At 40.3% G+C, this 15,191-nt stretch overlaps 1 protein-coding gene across 1 annotated transcript in view; it reads left to right on the top strand.

The window, feature by feature from the left end:
- The window catches only part of LOC126237168 (myosin-VIIa), a 532,624-nt gene that overhangs the window by 503,237 nt on the left and 14,196 nt on the right, over window positions 1-15,191 (top strand). The window contains exons 30-32 of the mRNA XM_049947025.1: window positions 2,218-2,387; window positions 5,198-5,388; window positions 9,847-9,965. Of these exons, the coding sequence (XP_049802982.1) occupies window positions 2,218-2,387; window positions 5,198-5,388; window positions 9,847-9,965 (480 nt within the window). The remainder of the gene's footprint in view (window positions 1-2,217; window positions 2,388-5,197; window positions 5,389-9,846; window positions 9,966-15,191) is intronic.

Raw genomic sequence — 15,191 nt, forward strand, 5'->3', positions numbered from 1 at the left:
GTTTCTCATGAAGGGAGCTTGCACCCCTCATTGTTTTGTGTGTCACTGTCGCAGGACAGACGTACATTGCTGTTTTAGGTACCTTCTTGCTTCCAACTGTTGTAGAGGAATTCGGGAATGGTGATTGCATCTTTCAACACAATAGAGCACCAGTTCATAACGCATGGCCTGCGGTGGAGTGGTTACACGACATTAGCATCCCTGTAATGGACTGGCCTGCACAGAGTCCTGACCTGAATCCTATAGAACACATTTGGGATGTTTTGGAATGCCGACTTAACGCCAGGCCTCACCATCCGACATTGATACCTCTCCTCAGTGCAGCACTCCGTGAAGAATGGGCTTCCATTCCCCAAGAAACCTTTCAGCAGCTGATTGAATGTATGCCTGTGAGAGTGGAAGCTGTCATTAAGGCTAAGGGTGGGCCAACACCATATTGAATCCCAGCATTACCGATGGAGGATGCCATGAACTTGTAAGTCATTTTCAGCCAGGTGTCCGGATACTTTTGTTTACATACTGTACTCTAGAGCTGTAGATTGACAGGCAGTTGTTAAATGGAAATGTTCCTTGGCTACTTACTTCTCATTTTGGGCATTTCAGTTTACAGTTAATATTTTGTTGGGATATTGGACACCTATCTGTTTTTCTCTTATACTACTCACATCATCAGTAACGATATAAATGTGACATTATTATTCACGTGCACTTTTTATGGTCACTGCCACTAAAACAGTTACACTTTAAAAAATGACATGCAGTCTGCCAATGGCATCTGTTAAAATGCTGTGTGTCACACAAAATGTTTTATATATGAAGCGGATGTGTGGATCGATGTCGAACAAATTTGGCACAGAAGCAGCAGGCCTCATGAGTATCAACACTGTGGGGTTTATAACCTAGCTCCAACAGGAGTGGAGATATGGGCAAAAATATGTTTTTCCCAGCCCACAGTGTGTAGGTTGCACTGTGTGATAGGTATGTCATGTGTGGACAGTATCAGCCTGCCAAATCAACTTGCTTTGCAGGGAAACCTACATGTCAGGGACAAGAATCAGTTTCCAAGCCTCAACGTGTAAGTTGCCCTGCATGACAGGTGTGTTGTGTTGAAGTAGTATCGATCTGTTTTCTCAACCTGTGTGCTTGGCAACCTGTACGTCAAGGGCAAATAAATGATTTTCAAGTGAAGTGTCCAATGCATGACAGGCATATTCTGGGAGTAGTATCAGCCTGCTTTATTCGAACGTATGGCAGGGACTATACGTGCCGATGAGCATGGCTGAGAACAAGTTGAGATGGATAGAGGAGGGGATGGACAGAGTGAGGGAGAGGAGGAAATGGACTGAGAGAGGGGAGGAGGGTGAGGCGCATGAGGCAGGTGCATGTTGTGGGAGGGTAGTGGGCAGGTGAAAAAGGAAGAGGGGGAGGTGGAGGCAAGTAGAGAGAGAGAGAGAGAGAGAGAGAGAGAGAGAGAGAGAGAGGGAGGAGGATATAGTCAGAAGGAGGGGGAAGAAGATATGATTACAGAAAGGAAGTGGAGAAAATGCACAAAGAGAGGAGGAGGAGGAGACAAAGAGACAGACAGACAGACAGAGAGATAGAGACAGATAGAGGTGGGAGGTTGAGATGAACACAGAGAGGGTGAGAGGAGATGTGTTCAGTATATGTGTCAAAGCTGTGGAGAATTGGTTAGTGTAGCCTATCAAGAGAAATCAGAATCAGTTGAATGTTGCAAGAGGTAAATAAATTTTTGCCCACGAGTTCAAAAATATTATGTTGCTGATAGATGTGCTGCTTATTGCTGCTAAATGTAATTAATTTTCCAGTGGAATTGTGCCATACATTCAATTACTTTAAATATTATAAAAATATTAATTAGAAAAAATTAGCATATAAATGAAGATATATTGAAAGCAAATTACTTTGCAGCAGAGTCAATAAGCACTAATGTTGACTACTATCAATAAAACATATAATGCTCTTTCACAATATATTTAGTGCACTATTTATTTATTTGGTTTAGATGCAAATGAAATTTTCTCACCTCTGCCAAACCTGATATGGAAAACTGATCAGAAGCTGTTCTTAACCAAATCAGGATACTTTCCTCTAGTCAAATGCAATAATTTGCTTACTATTATTACATTCTATAATGCTTTTTTTGTGGCATGTAGGGGCTAAGATGGTTAAGTGTAATGTATTGTATTTGTATTTCAGAACAAGCAAAGTCTTCTCACAAACATTTACACTGTCTACAATAAGAGGAGAAGAGTTCACATTTCAGAGCCCAAATGCAGAAGATATAAGAGATTTAGTTGTATATTTCTTAGAAGGATTGAAGAAGAGATCAAAATATGTTATTTCCTTGCAGGATTACAAAGCGCCAGGTGAGTTGTGAAGTGAAATTGAGTTGAATTAAGTTTTATAATAGCCATAAATTTATGCAAAGTGGCACAAATTGAGACTTTGGTCATTTTGTGATACTGAAATGTATCAATTCCCTTGCATTATGACCTGTACAATCAGGTAAAAATACTGAAAAAATTCTCATGGGGATAGTTCGTTTGAAAAGTCACTAGCAAGATTATGCTCCTCAAATAAAAACATGCATAAAATCCAACTGACACTTAATGTGTTTGTTTAGACACCTTATATATGTTAAATGAAACATTCCCAATATAAAATAATGCATGAACTGCCTTAAACTAATGAAATGTAGGAAAGTATATTGTATATATCTCAGGTACACATGCCTCTGTCTTGTCACTGGAGTTTGAAATGATCTGTTTCACTCTGGTGCTTATGATATGAAACAAAACTGCTGCTAAACGGCAGGTGGGTGCTCACACGATCATTGCAGTCCAGAGTTAGGCAGATACGTGATGTAGTTGAGCCGTAGCAAATTAAAAACCGAACCCATATGATCATGTGGGACATTGCGGAAAGGGATATACATTCATTCTACGAGATGAGGGAAAAATTACCTAAATTCTTACCCTCACCTTTTATTCTTACACCCACCCAACTTAAAATATAGTGTTAGCTCATGTTCACACCCTTGGCCTAAGCCATTGTGGACAACCAGGTAGGAGACCTGCCCTGTACCCCAACCCATCGCATCTTGTCATAGTCCATTCAAAAACATATCTTATCCTATGAATGGTGGGATCATATGTGAAAGAAGTCATGTATCAGAAGTGCTGTAATTACTCTGCAGATTCCATGTACGGGTGGTAACTAACCAGTTGTGTCTGCCCACATGAATGACCATCTCCATACTGGAGCTGATTACAAATTCAGCCATCTAGTTGTTGAACATGCTGCACATGAAAACAACAGTGATTTTAATAGCTATTTCACTATGCATGCCAATGGAATCATCATTGATAACACCAGCTTACCCTTCTGACCACTTTTCGTTTCCTGTCATTTTCCAAGTCACCCCTCCCCTGTTCAACTGTCCTGTGTGTGTGTGTGTGTGTGTGTGTGTGTGTGTGTGTGTGTGTGTGTGTGTGACTTGGCTTGGTGTGATGTGAATGTCACAATTTTGTCACTGAGAGCTACCGTCCTCTCCCCCCCCCCCCATGTCATGCCTTCCCACCTCCCCCTTGCCCTTTGTAGATTCTACACATCTTTCCCTTCTTCCTCTTCCCATCTCACCACTCCTATCACCCTGAAAACCACTTGTAAAATTAATTAAATGTTTATTTAGTGTTTTGCTCTGAAAGATGCCAGACGTTGATTTTTTGTATTACATGTTTTGGTAGCTGGAGATGGGGTGACACAGAGGTCAGCTTTAAAGTATGGCTGTGAGCACCACTTTTTCCAGTGCAGTGTATCAGAAACAGGGTTTATGTACTGGCAAGAAAAAAAATTCCCAGATCTCCCAGTTAAAAATACATCTTTTTCCAGTTGAAAATACACTTTTTCCTGGGTGAAAATAAACTTTTTCTGTGTTAAGCGACAATATACTTTCCCTTGGAACTGTAAAACTTACAAATCTTTCAAATGGTAAAGGTATTATATACCTGTGTAGAACTTCCCGGCACTTTAGGAAACAAAATTCAGCCAAAAACAACACATTTTGGAAAGAGATTTGATGCATGGAAACATGTACACTGCATGTTTTCGTATTACAAAAGTATAAATACAAATTCCACCAATTATAACATGGTAACTTTCAAAGCACTGAAATCGAGATTGTGATGTGGTTTTATCAGCCAGTCATAGCTCTTATTATGTGATTTACCAGTCAATGACAGCAGATATTCAGAGCATGGGACTTATGATGTAGTCAGCCAATAGCACCATCATTGTAAAGTAGTGTGAAAACAAAAATAGGAAAAGCTAATGGTTTAAATTAATATACATTCAGTATAGCTACAAACAAGCTTAGCTTTCACCTATAATACTGGTCACCAAAATTTTTTTGCTGTTTTTTCTGAGGGTGTGGTTAGGCAGTATTCTAAGAACTTCTCTTAAATTGCAGCAGCTGAATGTTTCTGAGAAACACAGTTATAAATTTATCTGCTTTGCGCTGAACATTTTGTGGCTTATCAGGTTGAATAAATGTTCTGACAAGCACTTCAACTATTCCATAGAAAAGTTAGTTACATGTGAAATTGCTCAAGAACTCACAAGGTACTTTGTTTTGAAGAATATATATACTTTTTGTCATCACTACTGAATAATTTGTAATCTATGAGAGAACTAAAATAAATACGAAAAACTAACCTCAAACTTTTATAGATTTCGTTATTGGCAGACACTTATGTGCAGTTCGTTTTGTTGTAAACGGTGCATTTTCTTTACAACTAAAATGTTATTTTGGTGTTATTCCCTCATTTAGGTTTCCTTGCTGCAGTATTATTCTACAGTAGCGGACTAGAGTAAAATTCTTTGTAAGAGCATCAGTTCTTACCGGTGAAAATAACAAAACTTTGACTAGAAACTGAAACAATGAAAAATTCTCGGAATTCTAAAAAAATTCCGTATTTTTCCTGGATTTTCCCAGATGAAGAAATTCCCAGGTTTTTCCACGGTTTCCCAGTTGTCCCATGGCATAAACAGCCTGCAGAAACAAACAAAAACGATTAATAGTTCAGTAGAATTTCAAAACTGATTGGAGCTGTCAGTATTTTGTAACTTCTTCTCTTGCAAAATGCTCTTATTCTCATTATATTTCTCTCATTTTCAGGTGAAGGCTCATCATTCCTGACATTCCAGAAAGGAGATCTTATAATTTTAGAGGATGACAGTACTGGTGAAACTGTTATGAACTCTGGATGGTGTGTTGGAAGATGTGAAAGAACAGGAGAAAAAGGAGATTTCCCTGCTGAAACAGTATATGTTCTGCCTTGCTGCAGTAAACCTCCACAAGACATACTGGTATACTACTCATAAATCTGAAATTGTCAAACTTGTTGGGAAATTATTGTAAATAAAGATGCCAGCTATTTTATACTGATTGATGCATATCCTGTATATACAGGGTGTTACAGAAAGGTACGGCCAAACTTTCAGGAAACATTCCTCACACACAAATAAAGAAAAGATGTTATGTGGACATGTGTCCGGAAATGCTTAATTTCCATGTTAGAGCTCATTTTAGTTTAGCCCACCTATGCTCAATGGAGCACGTTATCATGATTTCATACAGGATACTCTACCTATGCTGCTAGAACATGTGCCTTTACAAGTACGTCACAACATGTGGTTCATGCACGATGGAGCTCCTGCACGTTTCAGTCAAAGTGTTCGTACGCTTCTCAACAACAGATTTGGTGACAGATGCATTGGTAGAGGCGGACCAATTCCATGGCCTCCACACTCTCCTGACCTCAACCCTCTTGATTTTCATTTATGGGGGCATTTGAAAGCTCTTGTCTACGCAACCCTGGTACCAAATGTAGAGACTCTTCGTGCTCGTATTGTGGACGGCTGTGATACAATACGCCATTCTCCAGGGCTGCATCAGCGCATCAGGGATTCCATGCGACGGAGGGTGGATGCATGTATCCTCGCTAACGGAGGACATTTTGAACATTTCCTGTAACAAATTGTTTGAAGTCACGCTGGTACGTTCTGTTGGTGTGTGTTTCCATTCCATGATTAATGTGATTTGAAGAGAAGTAATAAAATGAGCTCTAACATGGAAAGTAAGCGTTTCCGGACACGTCCACATAACATATTTTCTTTCTTTGTGTGAGTAATGTTTCCTGAAAATTTGGCCGTACCTTTTTGTAACACCCTGTATAGTGCTACACTATCTGCACAACAGTTCCACAATGTAGATATTGTTGAAAGGAGAACAAGATAACTAGGTGTCAGCCTGGCCAGCTGGTATTTCTAACTGGTGAATGGTAGTGTTAGATCCTAATATGATAAATTACCACTGCAGGAGAAAAAGGCAACCTTAGGTCTAGAGGTGAAGTAGAGGATGATAATTTCATACACTGAACAAACTATTTGACGTAATGAATTTTGCAGTGTTCTTATACTGAACTGTTATTGGCAACTGATCTGTGATGCTCATTTTGCTATCGCTTCTGAGAGCCACCTGCCTCCCCCATCTGTAATGGCTTCAATTACCTCCACAACTCCCCATTACCCCACGTCTTACTCCCTCTGTTACCACATGTGTTTCCTCACCTCCCCACTGGTGTAATTATTCAGTTTGTACACACATCAAAAACAGTTTTGCATCACCTCGGTTCCGAGTGTTCTGGAACCTGTACAGAAAATTGGAGTAGAGATCAACATAAACATCATTTCTGCCCATTTTATTGCTCATGAAAACCACACATTGCATGCTCATGAAAACCACACATTGCATTTCGAACCATCATAAAGTGAGAACTCCGGAGGTGGTGGTCCAGGTTTCTGTACACACTGGTACCTTTAATACCCAGTAGCATGTCCTCTTGCATTGATGCATGCCTGTATTCATCGTGGCATACTATCCACAGGTTCATCAAGGCACTGTTGGTCCAGATTGTCCCACTCGTCAATGGCGATTTGGCGTAGATCCCCCAGAGCAGTTGGTGGGTCATGTCGTACATAAACAGACCTTTTCAATCCATCCCAGGCATGTTCAATTGGGTTCACTTTGGGAGAACATGCTGGCCTCTCTAGTCGAGCGATGTCATTATCCTGGAGGAAGTCATTCACAAGATGTGCATGATGGGGATGCGAATTGTCGTCCATGAAGACGCATACTCGCCAATGTGCTGCCGATATGGTTGCACTATCAGTCGGAGGATGGCATTCGTGTATCGTACAGCCATTACGGTGGGGCATTCAGTCTGACCGGATTGCCTCGAAACATATCTCCGACGATTGTCAGTTTGAAGGCATATGAGACACTCATTCGTTAAGAGAACGTAATGCCAATCCTGAGCGGTCCATTCAGCATGTTGTTGGGCCCATTTGCACTGCACTGCATGGTGTCGTGGTAGCAAAGATGGCTCTTGCTATGGATGTCAGGAGTGAAGTTGCACATCATGCAGCGTATTGCGCACAGTTTGAGTTGTAACACAACGTCCTGTGGCTGCACAAAAAGCATTATTCAACATGGTGGCGTTTCTGTCAAGGTTCCTCCGAGCCGTAATCCATAGGTTGTGGTCATCCACTGCAGTAGTAGCCCTTGGGTGGCCTGAGCGAGGCATGCCATCGACAGTTCCTGTCTCTCTCTCTATCTCCTCCATGTCCGAACAACATTGCTTTGGTTCACTCAGAGATGCCTGGACACTTCCTTTGCTGTGAGCCAAGTAACAATGTGGGCACAATTGAATCACAGCATTAAGCATCTAGGCATGGTTGAACTACAGACTACAAGAGCTGTGTACCTCCTTCCTGGTGGAATGACTGGAACTGATCTGCTGTCGGACCCCTGCGTCTAATAGGCACTGCACATGCATGGTTGTTTACATCTTTGGGCAGGTTTAGTGACATCTCTGAAAAGTCAAACGGACTATGTCTGTGATACAATATCCACAGTCAGTGTCTGTCTTCAGTAGTTCTGGGAACAAGGGTGATGCAAAACTTTTTTTTTTTTAATGTGTGTACAAGCAGTAGCTTCTTTAACATTTTAACCAGTTATGGAATTATGTGAAGTTGAGTTTGTATAATTCTGAGTGCCATAACTTTGAATGCTTCATTTAGTTCATGCTACAATACTCAGCAGATAAGTATCATGTTATTTTGTGTGCTGCAACTTCTGTGTTTGTGTCCAGCTGTATATTAACATGCATGAACAAGAGAATTATGTGTGCTTTATTTCTATACTTTGTAGCTGCATGGGAATTTACTTCCAGTCACCTTCCTATTAAATTAAAAAGCACATAATCCATACTGTCAAAAAATTTCGACCAGGTTGCTTGGTGTAATTTCTTATACACTACCTGGGGGGGGGAGGGGAACCTGAATCACTGAGAAGCGATGGAGGTAACGAAATGAAACTTCACAGTTATGAAGGATATGTGATGTTATTTTTGTGATTACAGAATCAAATCAGATTTACTAAGAACTTGGAAGTATGAGCCCAAATAACGGTATGACGTTGTACCCAATCTGGCCTGGATAAAGCCACTGTATCCTCTCCTGAGACAAACTGGCCTACAACTGTTGGAACTGGTCCTTGATATTCTGCATATTGGCACTAGGACGAAGTAGACATCTGGACTGGTCCCACATATGTTGTATCAGGGCCAAATGTGGGGATTTTGCCGGCCACAGGAGTACCTGAACATCATACAGACAGTTCATAGAGACGCATGCCATGTGTGGACAACTATTGTCCTCTTGAAAAATGGCACCATGATACTGTTGCAGGTGAGGTAACACATGAGGATGCAAGATGTACATAACATACTGTTGTACCATCAGAATTCCCTCATTCACTACCAGCCATGACATCATCTCATAACAATGGCATTCCACACCATGACGCCAGGAGCAGCACCATTGTGCCTCTCCAAAACATTGGAAGAATGGGACCTCTGCCAGCGTTGCCACCATACCCACTGATAATGATCATCATGGTTATCAAGGTTAGTGCAGAACCGATATCATTGCTGATCACAATGCAATGCTGTTCATCAGCAGTTGATACTTCCTGGTCACACCAGTATTCCAAACGCAGCTCAGGATGGTAATTCCTAGGCCGGACACTGCCAGTCTCCAACCAGTGGTGTGGGATAACACAGAATGCAGTTCTTGGATGAGAGGTAGACATGAATGGGTTACGATGCATTTGGTGAACAATATGGGCATGCTGTCCAATTTCAAGCCGCTGTCACAACTGAATGCTCCACAAATCTGAATACTGTATGATTTAACCAACCAGCCAAATAGAGAGCCATAATGAGGCCTCTTTCAAGCTCTGTCTGGCACTGATAATACTGTCTCACACGAGTGATCACTCAAGGTCTGAAGCTGTCCACACCCATTTTATGCCATAACAGGCCTGGTAACAACACTAAACATGAACAGCTCTAATGCTGTCTGGGGGCTGTTGTACGTGTCACACAGAATTGCAACTCTTACTCATTTACATGCCCGCCAGTGGAGTGTACACAAATGAAATTACGTTGACTTCCAACCATAGCTTCCTGCTGCTTCACTTTTTTGTCAGGCAGGGTATTTGTACACTAGTGTTAACAAGTGGTCATTTTATTGTATTTATTTTGAGTTTCATTTTTTTACATCTTTAAGTGAATGCTTTTTCTGCACTTGACAAAATGTTGACTCTCAAATGTTTTGTCTGACAGTTACTTTTGCCTCAGTTTGTTTTGAATAGGTGCTTGATATAGACAGCATGACTGCATACTGTTTGTTATTATTTAGGCATTATTCAGCTTGGAAGGTGCTGAGCATGGACGTAAATTGTACTCGCAGCAAATGAATGGCACTGATAACAGAGAAAAACCACATAATTTGGCTGAATATGCCCTGGATCACTTCAGGTATCTAAAAAATAATTTTTATATGCAATTTTTGTAATGCATTTGAAATATATTGCATTATTAATAGTCACTGTGGTAGTAAATTGAAGCATTTAAACCTCACAGTTAAATGTGAAGTGGTCATTATTTAGCACTTATGTACTATTTCTTTTTATGACTCTTGACCTGTGTAACAACATACTGTTTACATTTTGTACTTGGCAGTATTCTAATCTTTTAGGGGTCCCACACATGAGTGATGGTTCACAGTGATCCATCACTAGTAATTTAACTGCTGTCAACCACTTGACTCTACCCCAACACACACAAATGTTTTGCCAAGCAATTTCAGTCAGTATTATGAACACCATTGTGTCGAGAAGTTCTGCCATGGAAAATGAAATGCTATATTTAGCAGCAGTGGCAATTGATCTCCATATCCGGAAGATATTTTATGGGGAGGAGGACACAGGAATTGTAATTTATTAAGCTTGTTTGAAAAACAATTTTCTTGGGAACTGTAGGTTACTTAACAGAATATATTACGTTTTTGTTGCTGATGCATAGTGTGTTGTGCACATCTTTGTAGTGTACGAATACAGTTCATTTTTCATTTATTATTCCTCAATTCCTATTTCATTCATTAGTATTATAGTTTAACTGACAGTATTTACATAATATGTTTTGCAAATCACAGTGTGTCTCTAGAAATGTTGTTAATTGCAGCACTACTGGTTAGCATAACTCTTGTTATGAGTGTATGAGGGAAAGTTAAATCATATGCAATGACAAGGGACTTGTGTAGCTGTGAAACTGATTTGCCCTGAACATTTAAATTAAAATGTCCACTTATTATTATGGTAAGTCATTCTGTGCAGAAGTTAAAAACTTTAATAATGCTTACAGTTGTTTCATAATTAACTCAAATTCATCAGATGGAGCCTCAGCTTCACTTCTCAGAGAGGTTTGTGGTTCCTGAACAACTATAAATCCTAACATAAAGTTCTTACTCATCATGGGCAAAACAAAACAGAACTGCACAAGCATGCTTAATAAATAAACAAGCAGCCATATTGCCACACATCACATGTGGTTCATCATACACCTATGATTTCCATGTGATCAGTGACTGATCATTGTGATTTGCCCAAAAGTGCAATCTGTGAAGTTATCACACATCTGTGCAGCTGACTACTGTGATCCATCATTCATGTATGGGGTCCCTTTATTGGTAAAATTTAGTAGTTGTTACTGTATATTCAACATTTACAAGGATGAAAGAGTAGTTTAAAAAGTGCAAAAAATACTGCTGTGGTAACGTATTTTCACACATTTGCTATGCCAATAGGGCAGAAAGAAATAACATAACATCATAGTGGCAGTAGACAGTTTAGACACACTTCAGTTTGTTCAGTACTAAATGAATGTACCATGTGGTATTCTGCTACACTAGGTCAAGTTTTATTAGTCTGCAGAATTATCAGTGAAAATTTGACAAATACATCCTACAATTTAGAAATTAATAAATTATGCAACAGAGTGGTAGACACACACAGTAGTATAAGTGACAATATGATCATAGCTTTCCCAACTGTTAGTTCCTTCATCAGGGAGTAGAGAGGGCTAGATCGGGGAAGATTAAAAGGAAGGATAGGTTACACAGATCCCAGAATGAGTGGAACCCACTGCAGTTAGGACGATGATAGAAAAATATCTTGCTTCTCAACCTTCTCCAGCCTATTCCTTTCTCCTTCCCAACAAAGGAACCAGCAGTACCAACAGTTAGGATAGTGATGTCATATTCACTTTTATACGTGTCTATAAAGTGTCTATAAAGTAAAGCTTTTATTCACTTACCAAAAAAGAATACTGTGAGAAGATATGAAGATCATAGACTCATTAGTCTTATGAGACATTCCTTGAAAATATTTCTGAAAGTCACCTGTCAAAGGTTATATGAAAAATGACAGAAATTAATTGGTGAGACAGTTTGAGTTTAGGAAAGGTGTAGGTGCTAGAGAAGTTATTGTTGCATTATGACTTCTGGTGCAGAACTGCTATGGACAGGATAACAATGTAAGTCTTTTCTATTGAGTATGAAAAAACCTTCAGTAGAGATCATCATAAAATTCTCTGAAGAATGGATATACACCAGAAGGACATCTGCTGTATAGAGAATTTATGTTGGAATCAGACAGTACAGGTCAAGTTTGAGAATGAGGTCACTGACTTGGTTAATACCTATTAAGGATCCCAACAAGGATTCTATCACTCCTGTTATTCAATTTGTACTCAGAGATTATTTTTTTGAATGTACTTACTGATATAGAAAAAAGACACAAAGATGAATGGTGTCTTCATCAACAGAATTTGACATGCTGATGATACAGTATTGATTACTGATAATTTTGATGAACTTCAACAGCTCTTCAACATAATAGGAGATTACAGTAATTATCCAGGCCTGAATATCAACACCAAAAAGACGTATTTTATGACTGTCAGGTGACAGCCCGACTCCTTTACAAACTATGATTCAGTGGCTGCTTAATACAAAGAGCAGACAAGTTTAAGTAACTTGGAAAATGGCTCTCTGAAGACTCTGAAGACAAAATGGCACACTGAGAATGCTTGCAATTCTTCTACAAAATTTAAGAAAATTACAGACTGAGACTAAACCATACAGTTCAGTATGTAAGATCCTATATGTAATGTTTACTGCTACATCATTTCTGTAGGATGAACACTAAATGTGACAATAAAAGGGTGATCGAGGCCTTTGAAATATGTATTTACCTCAGATTGGTTAAAATACTGTGGACAGCATGAATATCTAACACCAGATATTGTGAAGAATACATAAAGAGCATGAAATACTAACAATATTTGAAAAAAAGAAAAGCAGTGTACCTAGGACATACCTTACAGAGCACCACATATATACTTCTACAGATGATAATACATGGGAAGACTAAGGGTAAAAGAAAACAAAGGCAAAGAATAATATCATGGTTAGATAACATAAAGCCCAGATAGGATTATAAAGTGCAGATCAACTGCTATGTACTGTAGTTCATAGAATAAAGATGCATCATGTGGCTGCTAACATCCATTAATGGACAGGAAGAAGAAAAGAAAACTGTAATTAAGCCAAAGATTGAATGGAACGCCAACGTTCTTCCCTAAGCATGGTCCTGTTCGATGCGGTGTGTCATTGCCTACTTCCAACCTTTGAACTTAGTTACATAGGAAATTACTGTTTAACATGAATAGCAAACCACAGAGCAGATCAGCATTTTTCTCATCAACACACTGTGAATAAATGCTGATAAGCAAATTAAGGCTAGGTTGGTGGCAAGAACCAAGAACATGTTTTAGCAATAGTTCCCACATGCGGAGTTCTGAGAAACTGGTGCCTGGGGGAAGAAGTCAGATGGCACGTATTGTGAAACAGGCACTGAGGTCATGATTGTCATGTTGTAGAGCATGCCCTGCAACAGATATTGTGTGTTGCAAGTATACACCCTCTGCTTTGCCCGTAATTTGGTGGTAGTCATGCCATTGTAAAAGGCTGAACAGTGTTTACATAACAGCTGGGTAGGACACATGTCATTTCACAGGTGGCTCTCCCTTTGATATGTTTTGGCAGTTACAGGGCTTGTACAGGTGGTGGTAGGAGGATGCTTAGGGCAAGTCTTGCAGCAGGGATGGTCACATGGGTAGGACCCATAGGGTAGGGAGACGGGTGCAGAAGGAGCACAGGGTCTGACTAGAATATTGCGGAGATTGGGAGGGCGACGAAAAGCTATTCTAGGTGTGGTAGGCAAAGTCTCAGACAGAATGGATCTCATTTCGTGGCAAATTTTCAGAAGTCGTGGCCCTGTCGAAGTAGCTGATTAATACAGTCCAGACCAGGATAATACTGAATGACCAATGGTGTGCTTCAAAGTTGTTTTGGAGGGATCAGCGGTACCAGGATTGGTTATGATGGCCCGGGAAATCTGCTTTTGAACTAGGCTGGTGGGGTAATTACATCCAATGAAGGCTGAGTTGAGAATGGTGTTGTGTTGCTGTAGAGTCTGCATCCAAACAAATACATTTGCCTCAAATTCCAAGGCTGTATGGTAGGTATCGTTTGACACGGGAAGATGGCAACTGTCAAAATGTAAATACTGTTGTTTGTTATGAGGTTTAATGTGGACAGAAGTGCGTAGCTGGCCTTCAGTGAGGACGAGATCAACATCAAGAAAAGTGACACTGGATTTGTAATAGGACAATGTGAAATTTAATTTGGGGAAGTTATTCAGAGATTCCAGGAACTTAAACAGGTCAGCCTCACCATGAGTCCATATGATAAACATGTCATCAATGTATATAACCCAAACCAGGGGCTGAAGATTTATTGATCCCAGGAAAGCACCCTCCAAGCGACACATGAAAAGGTTGGCGTAGGGAGGAGCCATCTGTCTCCCATGGCCATACACCTTATCTGTTGGTATGTCTGCCCCTCAAAGATGAAGTAGCTGATGGTAACCATAAAGATGATTAAGGTAAGAAGGATGTCATAGGTTTGGAATTAGGTGACCGATGACTAAGGAAATGTTCAGCAGCAGACAGACCATGTACTTGGGAGATGCTGATATAGAGGGAGGTGGCACCAGTGGTGATCCACCAACACTACCTCAAAATCATCCCTTACAAGCCTTCCAAGAATTTCTCACATCCAGCATGCTTCACATCCCTTCCTCAGGTCCCTACAACGTGACCCTAACCTGTCCTCTGCAGAACTCCAGACTCTACGTTCCCTAAAAGCTGATGACTCCATCATTATCCTCTCAGCAGACAAAATTCATAGAATTTCTCACCCCACCCGAAGTACGCATCCCCACCTTTTACCTTCTTCCTATGAGCCACAAACCCTTATCATCCGGGCCATCCTATAGTTGCTGGCTTCAAAGCACCCACCAAACATAAATCTACCTTAGTTGATCAGCACCTGCTACCCATTGTACAAAGACTTCCCTCCTATATCAAAGACACCAACCATTTCCTAGATCATCTGAAATCTGTGCCCATCCCACTCCCATCACACACCTTGCGTGTCACCACTGATGCCACCTCCCTCTATACCAACATCCCCCATGTACATGGTCTGTCTGCTGCTGAACATTTCTTCAGTCATCATAACCAATCCTGGTACTGCTGATCCCTCCAAACCAACTTTGGAGCACACCATCGGTCACTCAG

This window comes from Schistocerca nitens, chromosome 2 (assembly GCF_023898315.1).
Source record: "Schistocerca nitens isolate TAMUIC-IGC-003100 chromosome 2, iqSchNite1.1, whole genome shotgun sequence".
NCBI classification, from domain to species: domain Eukaryota; kingdom Metazoa; phylum Arthropoda; class Insecta; order Orthoptera; family Acrididae; genus Schistocerca; species Schistocerca nitens.